Source organism: Stegodyphus dumicola, chromosome 5 (genome assembly GCF_044657685.1).
Source record: "Stegodyphus dumicola isolate Sdum_Otavi_A_Nest chromosome 5, ASM4465768v1".
Lineage (NCBI taxonomy): Eukaryota > Metazoa > Arthropoda > Arachnida > Araneae > Eresidae > Stegodyphus > Stegodyphus dumicola.
The window spans coordinates 99,353,268-99,371,918 of NC_140772.1; the positions used below are offsets into that span (position 1 = coordinate 99,353,268).

The 18,651-nt window shown below is 34.6% G+C and overlaps 1 protein-coding gene across 4 annotated transcripts in view; it reads left to right on the forward strand.

Annotated features, from left to right (window-relative positions):
- LOC118188644 (uncharacterized) overlaps nt 1–9,699 on the forward strand; it is an 84,660-nt gene extending 74,961 nt beyond the window's left edge. For all 4 annotated transcript variants that reach the window (XM_085816897.1, XM_085816898.1, XM_085816896.1 and 1 more), the window contains exon 6: nt 8,232–9,699. In XM_085816897.1, the coding sequence (XP_085673023.1) occupies nt 8,232–9,309 (1,078 nt within the window). In that variant the 3' untranslated portion in view covers nt 9,310–9,699. The remainder of the gene's footprint in view (nt 1–8,231) is intronic.
- The last annotated feature ends 8,952 nt before the right edge of the window (nt 9,700–18,651 follow it).

Here is an 18,651-nt window from a genome sequence, read left to right on the forward strand (position 1 = left end):
GAAGCATGAGAAAAGCGACGGCTAAGAGAAGCAGAATAAAAACGCAACTATGATGTGCTCTGTGTCTCTGTAAAAAATAAGAAATGTTTTCCCTCTCTCAAAAGCCCCATAAATCCTCATTTTTGAAGCCACTAAAACGAAGATATGGTGCAACTATTCACAGCAGTGATCCGAAAGCAATAAACACAGCTGTAAAAAATCTCGCGACTGCGTCATCTGATCCTTTCTTCAATGTCTTAGCGGGGCGGTGGTTTCATACTGAAACCGCGATGAAAACATTCAAAATTAAAACGGTTCCATTACTTTTTTTTTTGTGAAATAAGGACATTTCATTAATCATTGATGCCTACTTATAAAATATATTGTGGAAAAATTAAAAAATGTTGGGTTTTTTGTTCTTAAAATAGCCCAGAAAGAATAGTGTTTAAAACAAGCTGTTTTTGAATGATTCGTATCAATAAATGGATGCCCAAAAAGGTTTGGTGCTGCCATCTGTTATCAGCTTTAAGAAGTAATTTAATTTTAGCAGCGGTTTTGAGAAAATGAAACCAAATTTTCTAAATTTAAAAAAAATGTTGAAAATGCGGTTTCAAGGCGAAACCACCGCTTCTGAAAGGGAAAGAAAAAACGGATATTAGTTTAGTAATGACTCAGCAGAATATTTTAATATAGGTTTTGTGTTTCATTTAAGATAGGCACTTTCATCTATCGGCAATACAGAGTAATTTAAATAAGAGGTATTTTGATATTTCATGACGAAATTCCATTTCTTACAAATATACTACAGATTAAATTAATAACGAGTTTCCTAGCAGAGCTTCCAAAGTTATCCTCAAGCGATACATTTTACAAGCATTAAAGCCCATAAGAAATCAAAATTCAAGTGTTAATTAATTTAAAATTTAATTCTTCAAATCAAAAATTAAGAAAAACCTTTCTTTGCTCGGTATTTATAACGAGTTCCATCAAATTCTTCTAGAGCATTTGCCAATTATGTTTGTTTATTTCTCGAATTTTCAGCATTAATATCAACTCAATGAGAGGTTAGTTTGCGAAATTCGGCTGAGAGTTTCCATTAAGGGAATAATTTGTTTGATTGTTAATGAAATGTTTACAACATAATTTGAGTTTCTAAAATAGCCAGAATGAATTTTCAACTTAAATTAACTCATTAAATTGATAATTCAAAGCAAAAGATTGCTTTTCAGACCTCCACAGAAGACTATGGGCATAAAGAGCATGAATGTTTGATTACGCTGAGCTATTTACGAAGCGTCCATAGGTGTCTGCTATAGCGGGTTCACCACTATAGCGTATTACGTCATAATATACGCTCGGTACGTTAGAAATAAAGTAATTCACTTAGTAAAATAAATCAGTAGTCTTCTTCACCACATAACAACTTTTATATTAACAAACACAAATTACAATGTATACATGTGTCAGCACCCGAACATGATCGGAACTAACTACTACCTGATATGCAGATACTATTACAGTTACATACATATGCTTTCTTTCCAGTTAAAGTTTTAGGTGTAGGAAATAATGTAATTAAATAAATAGTTAGAAAGTAAATAATAGTTCAAAGGTCCGTTATATAATTAAAACGCCATAGGTGCAATTCGTGCGGAGGGATATTTATTATTTATTTAGTTTTAAGTATATTTAATGTGTCGAATATCAGAGAGAGAGATCATCCTGCACATGCTTATATGTTTCCGGTCGCTTTGATCAGGATTGCACAATGCGTGGTCAGCTGATAGGTTCATATTAACTGTATAATTTTCAAGAATTTTGGGTTGAAAACAAATACTCGTCGGATATACTATTTGGAAATATTCTCTTTGTGATGTCAAACTAAACTAAAAAATAGCAGTTTGCATTGATAAAAGAACAGTCTTACATATTTTGAAACATTACTCTGCTTTAATGTAATATACTAAATAAATAATAAAAATCCCTTCCGCGCGAATTGCACCTATGGCGGTTTAACTATATAACGGATTTTTTAACTATTATTTGCTTTCTAACTATTTGTTTAATTATATTATTAAATAATGTAAATTAATAATTCTTATTTAAAAAAAAATATTGCAAGTATTTTTAGGAGACAGACAATTTTAAAATATATCTTAGGATCTTTCATGTCCAAGCACTTGTTAATCTTATTTGAGTTCATGAAACTTTTAATCTCATTAATCTGATTACAGTTATCTGTAAACATCACTTTATTCTCTTTACTATATGATTACATCTCTTTACCTTGAGAGTTGTTTATAAAGAATTTATTGGATACCAATCTTCAAAATTTATCAAAATATTCATTTTGGAATTTTGTACTTTTTCACATTTTTACACAGAAATGCGCACATCAACTATAAACAGAGTTCAGTACGCATAATCATGCGAAGTTATTAATCCATTAATGGATTTAGATTACATATCTAGTTTTACGCCGCAATAATAGATGGCGCCACGAGCAGAAATGTTAGTCATCGGTGTCCTCGCAATTTTAGGCAAATTAGCCTGAACATGAAATCGGGGGGCGGAAATACGATTCTGCACTTCCAAGGGTGGGTGAAAACAACCGAGGACAATTGAAGATTTTGCGCCCCTTTCTGTGTCCCAAGAATGGAAACCATTTCATTCTTAAATTTCTTAATATCAATTTGGCGCCCCCTGAATGCTCCCCACTTCCCCCCTTGCAGAGGCATGGAGGTACTTCCTACCTCCATGAGCAGAGGCGTTACCTCCATGAGGCGTAGCTAGTGTTTTCAGCTCCCGGAGACAACTGAAGATTTTGCGTCCCTTTCTCGGTGCCAAGAATGGAAAACATTTCATTCTAAAATTTCGTAACGTCAATTTGGCGCCCCCTGAATGCTGCGCCCGGGGACAGATGATGCCCTTGCCCCACCCTAGCTACGCCACTGCCCCCTAGTTATGCCACTGGCTAGAAAGCATGTGAATCTGTAAAAGAATATAGTTCTATCACTTCTAGCAGCTTTAATTTAAAAATTAAACAATGAAATAGAAATGTTGTTAAGATAAAAAATTGTTCAGAAAGGGAAATCAGGAAAAGAACATTTTATCCTTAAATTTTTATTTAAAAATGATGCTGTAGTTCAGATCTGAATGTCTTGCAGTCGGATTATACCTTAAAGTTTGCTTCGAGCAAATTAATTGTTTTTTTTAATGGTTCTCTGAATGCAGATAAATTCAAACTTTTTTCGGATTATGTTAAAAAAGTATTTAGCTTTATTTGGATTGATATATTTATCTGAAAGAATTTTTTCCTTAATGAAGCATACGAAAACTAAATGTCGATCACAAATTACGGATGAAAACTTACATTCGGTATTAAATATTGTTACAATTGAGACGAAATCTAAATTGGATAAAAATCGCCAATGAACATTTGCGATCTGATACCTCAGATTAAGTATATATTTATCACTGTTTTTACAACACGATGTTATCATGAAAGTGAGAAATGTATTCAAAGATATAAATTTATAAAAGTGTTTGGTTAATAATCAATGCAGTTCCTTGCTTCGTGTTCCTTGGTTAATAATCAATGCAGTTCCTTGCTTCGTGTTCCTTGAAATTTACGTGTACATTTTATGTACTACTGGTTGATCCGCATATAGAGCTGTCGTGACTCCCTGTTCACCATTTGGAATATATTTAAAACAAAAACAATGAAATTAAGGCCACTAATGCTATTTTAAATTCTAATTTCTACCGGGAAAAATGTTCAGCCACGGCCCGTGGTTAAACGTGTTTAATTACTCCTGATGAGCTCAATGGTAAATTCAAGAATGAATATATAATTATAAAATATTTAATCCATTATAAAGAATCATTTAGTTTTAAACTAACCAGCTTTGTTCAGTCACTTATCTTTTCTATTTCTTGCCAGAACGATATTTCAGTTTCGCGTGTTATGCAAAGTAGGGTAAAAAGGTACTATTTAATCTGGTGTCTGAGTTACTTCAGACAAAGCGTGTTTTGCCGTTCAGCCACGTTGTTTCGCTGATTTAAGCTTGCTATTTGACGGTCGTGTGTATTAATTACTTGTTTGTATATGTCGGTCGCAAGGCTAATAGATAACTCGCGTTAATTATCTCTGTACAGCTTCGGCTGATTATTTAACTCAGTTTTAATTTTATATTCCTATTTTGAGTTGCAGCCAAACGTACTGCTTAAAGCAAGCTTAAAAGTACTTTAAAAAAATTACTTATTATGCAATAAAAAGTAACTATTTATAAAATTATTAGAAACATATGAAAATAACTCGTAAAATTAATTCCAAATAATTAATATTTAAAATTTCTGCTTTAAATCTGTATATCACAATTATATCTGAAGTAACTGCCTAAAATATTTTTAAATACAGATATGTTTCTATGCTGTACACTTACATGATAGATGAAGGTGTCAAATAACGGCTAATTTTTGTTATTACGTCACATCAAGCTTTTTGTTTTGCAACATATAAATCTTGGAAAGCAATTTAATTACTCACAGACAAAACGTTCACCAACGTTCATAACACACGTTAAATTGAGAGAAGATCACTTACAATGAATCTCATTTGTGTTCATCCATTAGAAAATTATTTCTATGGCAAAATATTCTCCAAATATTATCCTAATGAGCATAACTTGTTGTAGTCTCTCTGGTTATTGAAAGAATATTTATTTGTGGCCATTTTTTTCTGGGGATTCTTGAAGGACAATATATGAAATAAACTAAGTGTCTGCTGCAAAGGACATCTCTAAACAAGCAGTGGCTAGTGTAATGAACTACCTAAATTGGTGCTTTCGAAAATCTTGTATAGTGCTGAAAATGGTGTTAGTTAAACTTGATTTAATTCGAGATATGAACTCCAATAAAAGCTCCTATCATTGTCTTACAAAGCAGTTTCATTCGTTTGGATGCAATAAATAAAATGGCATTCGCAATCCTAAGAAAATTATACTTATGCTTTGCTATACATAAAAAAAGTAGTTAAAAATACTACGATTTTTTCTTCAGCGATCCTGTAGGTAAGAAGGTAGGTGATCCATTTCTTATTGAAACTTTACTAAATAAACATGACTTCATTTAAGGGAGAAAAATAAAAATTATTTTCTAACTATAGAAATAAGCATAATTTTTATGTTACTAATTGTTGTTATTTTCATTTTGCTAGGGAGGAATAAAAATGTATTTATGAAAATAAAATGTAATGCAGAAGAAGTTATTTAATCTTTTTTGCTAGCACTATGAACAATTACTTTCTTTGTCTTCATAGCAATTCAGATCTAGATTGTTCCATGAGTTTCACCACATTTGCTTTGAATGAAATGAAATAAAAGATTTTCCTTTTTACAAATCAAACAGATCAAATGTTAGAACGTTTCGTTGACTTTTAACAAAGAAAATTTATAATAAGAAATTTCTTTGCCTTTTTATCATTCTGTTGCATCTTTTCTTCAATAAAAGTCTTTTGTCCTCTTTCTATTTAGTACTCCTGCTTTCAGCAGTAAAACATTGCTCCTTTTAGTTGACATGGGTATTCGGTCTGAGATGTCACTTACGTTGAAAGTACTAGTTGAAGAAGATTTTCTTTATTTCTCAGTCAATTTCCTTACGGACCTTAATATTCAAGCATTTAAATAGCTTTCCTTATTAATTAATAGTAAATGTTTAGTCGATTAATTTAAAAACCATTCTATTTATATTATTTTTCCGAAATCATCTAAACGATATATATTATTTTGCCCAAAGCATATTGCCCATAAGGACAATTTGGAAATATTTTTAGTTTCATTGCTTCTTTTATTGCACATATATAAAATTGTAGAGATATTTTCATTTGCTGATTGATCTTCACGATGGAAAAAGGAGGAAAATAGAATACATGGCAGCTGGCAACTCATTTGGTTTTGAATGTCTGTTTCTAAAATCGATGAATCAGTGCATAACTAATTGATAAGAAAGAATTGATAATGAATGAGCTAAACTATAAAGTTTAAATTTATAGGCATGCGCTAAGACGACGTCCCTGGTACAAAGACGCTGTCATAAAGGTAAATAGGAATCCTACGTGTCTATAGTTAGGTCGAACAAGTGAGAAAAAGTTAGAAAAATATTAAAGATGTCTAACTTCATCAAGGTGGAAAATGAATGATTTGTTTATCCTGCAGAGAATTAATATCAGCAAGAGCACAAAACAAGCTCTTATCGGGTGAAGATTTTTCTGCCTTTAATGATTCACTTTCGGAGAAAAAGAAAACAAAAATCGCATCATATTCAACTCTTCTAAGTTGTTTATTCGTATAGTACATCTTGCAATCTTTTAGATAGAAGGAAAGAACTTTGAGACCCCATAAAATGAGTTTTAATCTTCATGGTTTTGGCAGTCAGATGAGCCAGAATTTAATCTATGTGTTATTGATTGTCATATGCAGTCTGTAGAGCTTTTCATTTACAAGAAGCATATTTTGCCAAATGCATGGTGGAATGCAATCGTTATTTTTAAAGTGAAAATTAAGGAACCATCTGAGAAATCCTGTACGTTATCATTTCATTACAACAATAAGCTGCTTTTGCAAAATTCTTTTGATAAAGATAAATGTTCATCTACTGCGCCATCATCTAGTTCAGCAGTTAAATATGATGGAGTGTTAAATCTACAATATTTATGTGGCCAAGTTGACTAAACGTTTAGAAGAGACCTGATAATCACTTTGTGGGTTGCTGTTGATCTGGAAACTAATGTTAAGTATTACAGACCTTACTAGACAAGATAGTGAGTTATCGTCCCGTCTCAAATGTTCAAAAAGTACCGAAGAAGGTTTTAAAACAACCTTTTTATTTAGTAAGAGCTTTGAACATACAAAGCGCTCCTTGTGCTACAGACAAACCACCATGTAAATTAGGTAATAACAGTCTGTTAAATTCAAACACGGGTACGCAATCTAAGACTACACATGTAACAAAATAATCTATAAGTTGGCTCAATATTTTACAGGCATGTAAGTCTGAAACTTCAGCTAGCGAGAGACAGCAAAAGCCGGAATAATCACTTTTAAATGAGCTTGGCAAAAGTTCTAACAGCGCGTCGCAAGTGTCAGACGCTCTATCTCTCTCCAAGATTCAAAACCCTCACTTCAAAAATTCTTAAAGCTAATTTGCATTCTGGAAGGGAATATGGAAAGAAGTTAAAATAAAGATCAAAATCATAATAGCTGGTTAATTAACATAAGAACCTTACAACTCATAAATAACTCCATTTAAGACAAGGACAGAACTCACAAAATACCACATTGCTGAACAACCTCCATATTCATTTAGCTTCAAAGATTGTTATTCATTTATGTTATTTAAGTAAATGAAAATTTGAAAACATCTAAAAAATTTATTAGGTTTAGTTTTACGTATCTCAGGAACAAAAAATTCTATCCAGGTATTTGGAATAATTCCAATTCAGAAGAATTCAATTAAAATTTCATCGATTTCACTTAAAATTTCATTAAAGATTTAGACTTGCAACAATAACAAACTTTTTTCCCCCTAAGAAATTTCAGCAGCATCAGGCATTTTTTTCTGAGAACGCTTTATTTCTTAGATTCTTTTTATTGCATTGATCACAATCCATACACAAGTCCATACACCATAAAAAGCAAACTGTTTATTAAATAAAACTGTGTTGTGCCAAAATCAATTCCAGGTTTATTATTTTAGGTGATACACGTAAAATTTTACTCCTGTAGACATTTAGGAAAAGAGAGAAAATTCTTATTTGTCGAATTAATATTAAAATAATTTAGTCAAGTGAATACATAAATGTTTCAGAATAAAATATTAGCGTTTCATTTGCATTTTAAAATCAAAGAAATCCACAAATTATAATCCTAATTTAATTTCAATTTCAATTTTTGTTATTTTAGTTGAATGATAATCAGTTTTCCTGTTTACAGTGCGAATACCTATTGAACTTTATTGTAATTAAGTAAGAATATTGCAATTAAGCTTTACGATAAATTATTTACATTTGATATCGTCTATATTATTAGCTGTATTTATCGGAAAAATGATACCATTTGGAAGTGTCATGTTTACAAAAATGTATTTTAAATCTTTTTCTATATTTTTAAAAAAAGCTTTAATAAATGTAATCTGGTCTTATTCCGAATATATTGAACCAGTGCATCTCATTGTAAATTCTTTTCATTTGCCAGGAAGTTCATTCGGTATGGTGCCGTACAACTGAAGGTGATTATCTATCTGGATGAGATAAGGCCACCTCGATTTGCTACCTTGACAATCCTGGAGCATTTTTTAGTCTCTCGCTTTGAATGGCTAGTACCTGATTTAGAAGAAAAAATTCAGCAGAGCCGAGAAGGACGTCTCCCTTTCCTTGATAGCGAAAAATTCTATTTGTCCAATAATGGATATCGGATGATGCTTCGGCTCTATCCTGAGAAAACACCAGGATTTGTTGGACTCTACGCAGTACTGACACGAGGAGTATACGATGATGAACTAAGGTGGCCGTTTAGCCATACTTATCGCCTGGAAGTAGTTGCACCTCATGGGACTATTTCTAGAACTACCCATCCCGGTACGCCGGGAAGCGGGTGTCCTGACATTGCATTTCAGAAACCAGACAGAGAATTGGCTGAATGGAGTTGCGGAGAAGGCCATATGGTGGCCCATGATACACTGCTTCGAGGACCACGCCCTTATGCCGAGGAAGGTGGCACTGTCAGAATAGCTGTTACTGTTTTCCTTCAAGAACTTACACCACCAGTAGCTTCTTTAGGATTTGAGAGAGGATCTTTATTTGCACGATATTCATGGGTAATCAAAGATGCAACTGCAGCATTTGGCTTACTGCAGACTCGGGAGAAGAGTCGATTAGAAAGCCCTGTTTTCTATAGTGAAAACCAAGGTTACGCCATGCGTCTTGCGTTGTCTCTCGCGCGGTTGCCCAATTACAGAAACTCTGTTGTGGCAGCTAAAGAAGATACTCCAGTTGTGGGATTGTACTGGACACTTCAGCCTGGTTTACATGATGATGCCCTGCGGTGGCCCTATCAAGCTCCTATTACATTAAGTGTGATCGACAGCCGTGGTGAAAGACATCTTGAAAAACTTATTGATCCTGCGCACAGTAAATGTCCTCCAGAAGCTTTCGAAAGGCCTCCAGGAACCCATTCTTGTGGTTTCGCCGCTTTGGTGACGGTGGATACTCTTTTGTCGTCCTATATCCACAATAACATTCTTCATATAAAAGCTTCAATTTTGCTTAATTGATCTCTAAACTTTTTATTGCATTTGACCGAATGTTTGCTCATTAAATGTACAAAACGTTTGGCGCAATTTATTTAATGTAAGTACAACACTGAATTTATGAAAAAAGGCTAGTAAGCGGATTACAAGAAATATAGTCATCATCTGGTCAGTATATACCTCTGAGGCTGGTAGTTTCTTTGAGAAGACATCTGCCAAGCATTGCTAAGTCAGTATGTGTTAATAATAAAAAGATAAAATACATGTATTGTCCAAACATGTGGCGTTATATTTTCTATATTTTATGGTTTTCTGTACTTGATATTGATTGCTGAGTTGATAAAACTTGAATAAATTGTGATTTCTGATCTGCAACTATGATGTGAAAAATAAAAGTATTTAATATATTTAGAAGTTTATAATTTTTTAAATTAAACATTTATTATTGAACTTTTAACATTATAAACCATCTAATATAACGAAACTGTGAAGTCATTCGTCAGATACTTAATCAAGACCTTAGGAGGCAAAAATTACATACTGTATTTTATACCATCGGCACTAACCTCAAACCCAGAATCTGCAAAATCATCGTGCCAAGAAAATCGCATTTTAGATATGCGTTTGGTTTTGAGGACTATGACTTCTTCACAACATTTTACATGAAAATATACATTTTTCTTCTAGCATAGGAAACGCAACGAAAATCTAAATCTAGAAAATGCATACAAGCAAATTAGCAAACAATGCAGATTCATGCTTTTAATGTAGTTCTAACAAAATCTCGTTTTATTTTACCTCAACTATAAGATGTTGCTATACGAAAGTTCTAAAAATAGAGTTCATAATATTTTATAACTGCTAAATTGATATATGATAATACCAATTAATTAATTAAGAAAAGTTATAAATAATATTTTCTGTGATTCTCTTTAATTATTTCTGATGAAGATCACTTAAGTGGAAAGAACGCTTTGTATATGACGATAAATATTTCATTATACAAATGTATACAAGAGCAGGAATTTTCTTTTAACAGTTTTTTGAAGAAACAATCCTAAAATGTTCGTATCCTTCATCACACGTATTTAAATTTAAATTATATTTTCTCCACTCATGATAAACTAGGATTTTGCTCCTTGAAGAAAAGCTATCCATGATGTTACTTTTTTTTTTTAAATCAGAGGTAAACACCTTTTGGATATTCTTTTTTATTCTTGGAAAGGCAACTGGATTAATAGTATATAATACGCCCATTTTTGTTGCTATAAAAGACACAATATAATTGATGTTTAATGACCAATATTAATAATTTTACTAATGTTTAATGACCAATATTAATAATTTTATTCAAATACTGAAAATTTCTTTTATATATTATCAGGTTCAGTGTTTCTTCTAACCTTCTTCGGAAACATACAATGACCTGACTAGAACAGAGAGCTTACTAAAGCTATGTTCACTAATTGTAGTAAGTAGACAGGATACAGACGAAGGGTATACAAAACTCTTTATTTTTTCTTTATATACAATGACTTCCGTACTTCGGAATACAATGACCCTCCACTCGGGGTCTAACTTAAAAGATATCAAAATAAAACTAAACTCTAATTTAACTTTAGAATAAGATTGGCCTTATAATAACAGGAAGCGTATGTAGCACAGAGACTATGAACACTACAATACGTTTAATTTATCAAGAGGATTAAAACCTCTGGCCTGGAAGGCAAAGTAGCAACTGCGTAACTTCTAAGGTAAGCGGCCTGCTTCGAACTCACGGCTTCCTCTCTTCTGCTTGGCAAAAAGGCCACACTTAAATACTTGGCGTTCGCCAGACAACTTTGCATAAACTCCTTCACGCTTATAATTCTGGCCGGAAGTAGAAAATAAGAAGTGATAGTAAAGATTTAAAATAAAATAAACGTTAGTAAAACTTAAGATCCTTACATACTTCCCGCCAGAGTTAATTAGTTTGAAACTGAGGTCTAAAACGACCTTGTTGAAAACTTTTAGCTCTAGAAACTAACGCGAGGCCAACCTTTTACAATCATAACTTAGCTAGAAACTAGAAAATTTTAAAAGAAAGAAATTTGTTACAATAGCAGCTCCCGGAATATACAACAATCTTTTTTCTTTTTCATCTGTACTGCATCTAAACAGGAGCTTTATTCAATTCTGGTTCCTTCCAGAGATCTGGAAGGAAAACTAGTTTAATGAAATGTTACAGAATGACATTGCAAATAACATATAGAATATACTTTTCTTAACATTCTTATTTCATTCATGACTATTTTAATTATCTCTCCCCGTGCTCTCTGACATGTGTTGTAAAAGAACACCAACCACGAATGTGTTTCTGTCTACGTGTGCCACACTTCCTCCTACAATCAAAACACTAACGTGTTAAAATTCAACATACGAGACCTCTTAACACACCCTAATTTCAACTCTAGACCCTGAGGTACTATTCTGAAAGTGGCTAACTCTAAAGTGTAGCGTCAGAGAGCCTAACTACATCATTCAACCTTTAACACATATTCACCATGATTTAATCTCTACAGTCACACGAATAACAAATTTTTAACATTACTTTCACTTTTACCATATCACGGTATTTCTTAACATTCAAAATAACAGTTCACATGTATACAAGAACATATCAACATGCCGTTCATTTTACACATTTGAAAACATACATTAGTAGTACATTGTTAACTTCTATTCTTTTCAAAGCAAGTGCCAATTCTTTCTACATTGAAATAATACTACATTTCAAAAAGTCTTTCAGACTAAAACTTCTTTCTTGTTAGAATGTTTTAAATAAAATTTATACAATAACTTTTTACAATATTTAAGTCTTTATACAACGCTATTATACATCAACTTTAGTTTTACGCGCGAGTAATTGAAAAACATAATAAGAAAATCGGTCACAACTCATTTCTCGCCCTTTTGGCGATAAAGGTAGACCTCGCATGAGGTAAAACTTCTTGAAATCTGCCACTTGCAGTAAGAATGAAAGATTAACTTAAGTTTGTAAAGTAACATAAAATTTTACTTATCTTTGTAATATTCAGACATCCTTTTCTGGGCCCAGTCTTTAAAGGTGCTGCAGACCGTAGCTTGGTTGATCCTCCTTCTTGTACGGGCTCGCCCTTCAGTGCTTTCCTCTGGAAGCTTCCGTTTTTCACCACTACGGCCACCCTTGAACATCTTCCTTTTGTGCTCTGCTTGTGGTCTTGGCCGTTTGAAGGCGGCTGGTCTTGGTGGAACCGGGAAACTTCTGTCGTGATCCTGCTTGGACCTCGTTGTTGGCCGTTCAAATTTTTCTTGTACTTTTTCCTCCGCCGCTGATGGCCCTTCCGCAGTTCGGCGACTTTTGCTGCGGAGAGTTCTGTCGGATGAGTCAATCTTCCGTTTCACAGCCGGGTTATAGTTGCTATCCTTTCTCCCGGTCTTTTCCACATACGTCGTCCTTCTCCCTTCTTCATTCTGGGGGTGTTCGTGAACTCTGTTTTTGGACGGTGGAACGGCTTCTTTTTCTTTTTACCTTCAATTTTTCCGCGGGGCAATTTTCTTTTCACTTGCTTCTGTCTCTCATTGGCTTGCCCTTGTACTTGTCGTTTTCCCACCTCTGGAACTTGTACCTGCGGTGTCTGCCGTACCGGATCCTGCAAAAGATCTGAAAAGATTTGCATTTTATTACGATCGAAGTAGGGCTTGATTTGATCCATATTTGCGGAACAGGTTTCACCATTTCTTGCCTTTAACACTACAACAGCGTGAGTTATTTTTTCTATAACATATGGTCCTTCAAAGCGTGGAAAAAATTTGGCAGTTTTATCTTCTGGTGCTGAAGAAAGTGAATGCTTAATTTTTAGTACTTCATCCCCTACTTTATAAGTTACTCCCCGTCGTTTCAAGTCATAATACAATTTTTGTTTTCTTTGTGCTACTTCCGTATTCTTTTTTGCTTCTTTTATTAGTTTTTCTATATCACCCATTTTAAATTCTGGGGCTCTTTGTTGCACATAAAATAGTTTATCTAACGGTGTTATAACCTTTCTGCCTAGAAATAACTCAGCAGGAGTTTTGCCCGTTGTATCATGTTTTGCGGTCCTAAGGGCGAAAGCAAATTCATTGACATAGTTATCCCAGCTTTTATGAAAATTTTTAACATAACTACGGATAATTTTCACTATATTTCTGTTGACCCGTTCCGCTATATTTGATTGCGGCCGATACGGGACCATTTTTAAATGACGTATGCCCAGTTTTTGGCACATGTCTTCAAATATATTACTTACAAATTGAGGACCATTATCCGATATAACTTTTAGGGGCGCCCCGTATTTTAAAATATATTTATTTAAAATAGAATCGGTAACTAATTTCGCGGAGGCTCGTTTTAAGGGAACAATTTCGGTCCACTTACTAAAATGATCAACTATAACAAGGAGATAGCGACTTTTGTTTAACTGACTTTTTGGGAAAGGGCCCAATAAATCGATGCCGATTATTTCATTTGGAAATTCGGATTTAATACTATTTAGAAACCCGGCCGGGCGGAAATTAATATAATTAACGGCTTGACATGTTGGGCAGGACTGGACATACGCCCTTGTTAACTTTTGCAGTTCAGGAAAATAGACTGCCTCGCGTACGCGTTGGATAGTTTTTCGAATACCAGCATGAGAAGCTAAAGGGCTGTCATGGAGCTCTTGCAGGATATTTAATCTAAGACTAGCTGGGATAACAGGTCGAAATTCGTTGTTGGAATTCGTAGTTTTTGTGTAGAATAATAGACCATCTATTAGTTCGTAATGGGCCGCCCTATTTCTTATTGCCACAATATCTTGGTGGCTAAAATTTTCAGGATCCTTCAGATACTCATAAATACTTCCAAACTCAGGATCCTTACCCAGTTCGGTTATTACAGTTTCTCGGGAATTTATTGTACACGCTGTCAGCATTGCAACTTTTACGGTATTACCCTGTTCGTCTAATTTAATTCGTGATAGGGCATCTGCTACGATATTTTCCTTTCCGGGGGTATGCTTGATTACCAGATTATATTCTTGCAGCTTGAGTGCCCATCTTATTAACCTTGGGGATAAATTTTTCTCAGAGTACAATCTAGTTACCGCCGCATGATCAGAATATACTGTTATCGGCGCCTTTCCAAAATAGACTCGGAACTTTTGCACTGCTAACAGAACTGCAAGTGCCTCTCTCTCGGTCGCGGAATAGTTTCTTTGTGTTTGATTTAAAGTTCGGCTAAAAAATGCCACTGGCTGCTGATTTTGCGAAAGTACCGCTCCTACCGCATAATCCGAAGCATCCGCTGAAATTTCTAAATTCTCATCCTTTTCAGGAAATTTCAACACAGGGGCTTGCGTTAATGCTTGTTTTAATTTTTCGAAAGCACTATTGGCTTCGGCCGTCCACGAGAATCTTGCCTTTTTCCTTTTTAATTTTAACAATGGCTCAGCGATAGCTGCAAAATCTTTTATAAAGGACCTATAATATGAACAAAGTCCTAGAAAAGAAGAGAGCTTCTTCGCCGAGGTTGGAGTCGGATACTTTTGTACAGCAATTATTTTTGATTCGTCTGTCACGATTCCTTTTTGAGATATTTTGTAACCTAAATATTTTAATTCAGGGGCTGCAAATTTGCACTTTTCGACATTAACTTTTAGACCGGCCTCATTTAATAAAGAAAACACCTGTCTTAAATCCTGTACATGTTGGTCTAGATTATCACTAGTAATAGTGATATCGTCTAAATAGATAAATGTGGAATTTCCGAGAACAGGTCTTAACACAATGTCCATGCATCGCTGAAATGTTGCTGGGGCGCCTGAAAGGCCAAACGGCATTCGCAAAAATGCATAATTGCCAGACTTGGTTATAAAAGGAGTCTTAGGCACGTCCTCAGGCCTGATCCCTTTTTGAAAATAACCATTCGTTAAGTCTAAAGTCGTCATAAATTTGGTTGATTTTATGTTCCTTAAAATTTCTTCTATAATCGGTAACGGATATACCGGATATTTCGTTATGGAATTTAATTTACGGTAATCAATAGCGAATCTCCACCTTTTTGGATGCTCCAAAGGATAATCATTATTTTTCTTACATAAAACCACCGGACTAGCATAACTACTTGAGATAGGCGTTACGATCTTTTTACGTAGCATATCGGTAATATGCCATTCTATAATTTTTTCCTTATTCTTATCATACCGGCATGGTCTTTGACGAACCGGCAATGCATCTCCAGTGTCAATACTATGGTTAGTAACTTGGGTAAATCCTGGAATATCACTAAATAAGGAAGCAAATTCACTTACCACTTGTCGGATTCTATCTTGCTCGTCATTAGGCAGGTGGTCAAGATTTAACCTTGGCGGTTCAACCTTTTCTACACGCACTGGTTTCATTGTCAGCCTAAGGGACGCTTCATTAAAATCCAGTGTAGCTTGTGCGTCTGAAAGAAAGTCTATTCCTAGTATTAAGTGTGCTTGCAAATTCTTTACTATAAAAAACATCACCTTTACTTGTTCGTCCTTGATACGGATGTACAAAGGTACTTTACCTACGCACTTACATTGTTCTCCTTGCGCCGCTAATACTGTTGTGTTATCCGCATTATATATGCGGTATTTGCGAAAATACTTTCTGAAAAAGACTTCTGCCACACAGGAACACTGCGCGCCGGTATCCAGGAGTGCGGTGGCCGGGATATTATTTACCAAGACTTCAATCTTCGGAAGAGTTAAATTTTTCACCATTACTGTATTTAACTTGTAGGAAGAGGGGTTTTCGTGGCCTTCGGATTTCCGCACCCTCTCGTCAGCAGAAATCCGTTTTAGTTTAAATTATTTTTCCTTTCGGTGCTTTCCTTCTTTCTCCACTGGCCTTGAGACTTTTTTCCTGGGTTGCTATTGAACTGTCGACGTTCGCCGGCTGTTTTTGAATGCTCGGGTTTCCTTGCCCACTGATTCGCTTTTTCTCCGTAGCCATGTGCTTGAGTTTGCTGTAGTCTTGGCGTACCAAATTGGTTTCGCTGTTGATATTGGCGTCTTCTTTCGACGTCCGCCGTTCTTCTACTTTCAAACTGGATTGCTAGCTCAAATAATTTTTCCAGTGTAGTCGGATTTCTCAATTCAATAAAGTCTTGCACTTGGGGTAGTAACCTCGGCAAAATCACTTGAATTATTTCAGGATCCGGACGGTTTCCATACAAGAGCTTGAAAACGTGAATTTTTCTTAAAATAAAACTCGAGAGGTTTTCCATTCTTTGTTGATATATACTGAAAAGTTCTGTTTCTAATTTCGCACGATCCCTTACAACAGGGAAGGCTTTTAGTAGGGCAGTCTTGAAATTTTCGTAGGTATAGGTGGGACTTCCTGCTTGACCCAAGAGACTTCTGCCGATACATTTGAACCAGTTAAGCGCTTGGCCCCTCAAAGCGCTGGTAGCTAAGGTAACTTTTTGAAACTCGTGCACGGGGTAGAGCATGAAGTGGTCATCCAATTTTTCCAAAAAACTGGTTACCTGTGAGTTTCCATTAAACGTTGCTTCTGGTTTCATCGAAGCGCGCATGGTCTGGACAATGTACCCAAATCCTTCCAGGGCGGCAGCTGGCATTTCTGGATTCTGAGATGTTTCTGCAGGCAGCACAGTTTCTTCTTGAAACTCGGCCATGGTTATTCTTCGTCGGGCGCCACTATCAGGTTCAATGTTTCTTCTAACCTTCTTCGGAAACATACAATGACCTGACTAGAACAGAGAGCTTACTAAAGCTATGTTCACTAATTGTAGTAAGTAGACAGGATACAGACGAAGGGTATACAAAACCCTTTATTTTTTCTTTATATACAATGACTTCCGTACTTCGGAATACAATGACCCTCCACTCGGGGTCTAACTTAAAAGATATCAAAATAAAACTAAACTCTAATTTAACTTTAGAATAAGATTGGCCTTATAATAACAGGAAGCGTATGTAGCACAGAGACTATGAACACTACAATACGTTTAATTTATCAAGAGGATTAAAACCTCTGGCCTGGAAGGCAAAGTAGCAACTGCGTAACTTCTAAGGTAAGCGGCCTGCTTCGAACTCACGGCTTCCTCTCTTCTGCTTGGCAAAAAGGCCACACTTAAATACTTGGCGTTCGCCAGACAACTTTGCATAAACTCCTTCACGCTTATAATTCTGGCCGGAAGTAGAAAATAAGAAGTGATAGTAGAGATTTAAAATAAAATAAACGTTAGTAAAACTTAAGATCCTTACAATATTTGTAGTGTTTTATTTAATTTCTTTTCAAATAATATAGGGCTAAAATATTTTGTGGCAACAACTTGAAAAGTGATTCAGCCTTTTACAGGAAATAAACGCAAAATCCCGTTTCGAGAAAAATAGACCTTCTGAGCTAACGCTCCTTTTGGCAAAAAAGGAACCTAGAGTCATCAAAATTTGAATAACGTAGTCCACCACTCGAATATGGGCACCTGGAAGCCCGAATTTTAAATTAGTTTCATTATCCCTTTCATATTTTGTAAAACTTTACTGAATTTTTGATTAAAAACCTCAACGATATCAAAGCACATTGTACAAAATAAAACGGTTTTATCTCTTGTATGACAAACTGTCTATCGGAAATTCTAAAGATATCCCGTTTTTAAATATTATGTGATTTTGCTGTTGAATAGAATTTTATGTAGCGTAAGCGCCAAGAACGTGATATTTAATAAATAAAATAAACATCCAAAACATTAATAATAAAAAGACAAAAAAGTTTTTTAAAGCCATCTTAGTAAGAAAATTAAACATTGAACTGAGAAAAAAGTGGGGGGGGGGAAACCCACAGGGGGAAAAAAAAAGGAAAAAGGAAAAAAAAAAAAGTATGCCAACACTTAAAGCTGCATTGGGAAATTCTAAACGTATATTTCTATGTTTCTTTTAAAATATTTATCTTATCTGTTGAATTGTATATGGCTTTATCACGAAGAAAATTATGCTTAGTAATAAAGCTAAAAAAACAAAAAAAAAAAAAAAAAAAAAAAACCTTCCGCCCCCGAAGTGAGTAAGAGTCAGTGTAGCAGCAGACTTGTAGATTGTGAGGTCAGCAAGGGCGTAAAAACCGTAACCAACCCTTTTGGGCGATGGTTAAAATCTGAAAATTTTTAGATTTTTTTTTTAATACTCAGCAATATGCTATATGATCCATAATTCCAGAAATTTGTTTAAATTATTTCAAAGACTATCATAGAAGGTTACTAATATTTTTATTAAATACTCTTGTTGTACAAGAAATTTTTGTAAAGTATTTTCGGAATTCAGCTTAATGTTATCAATA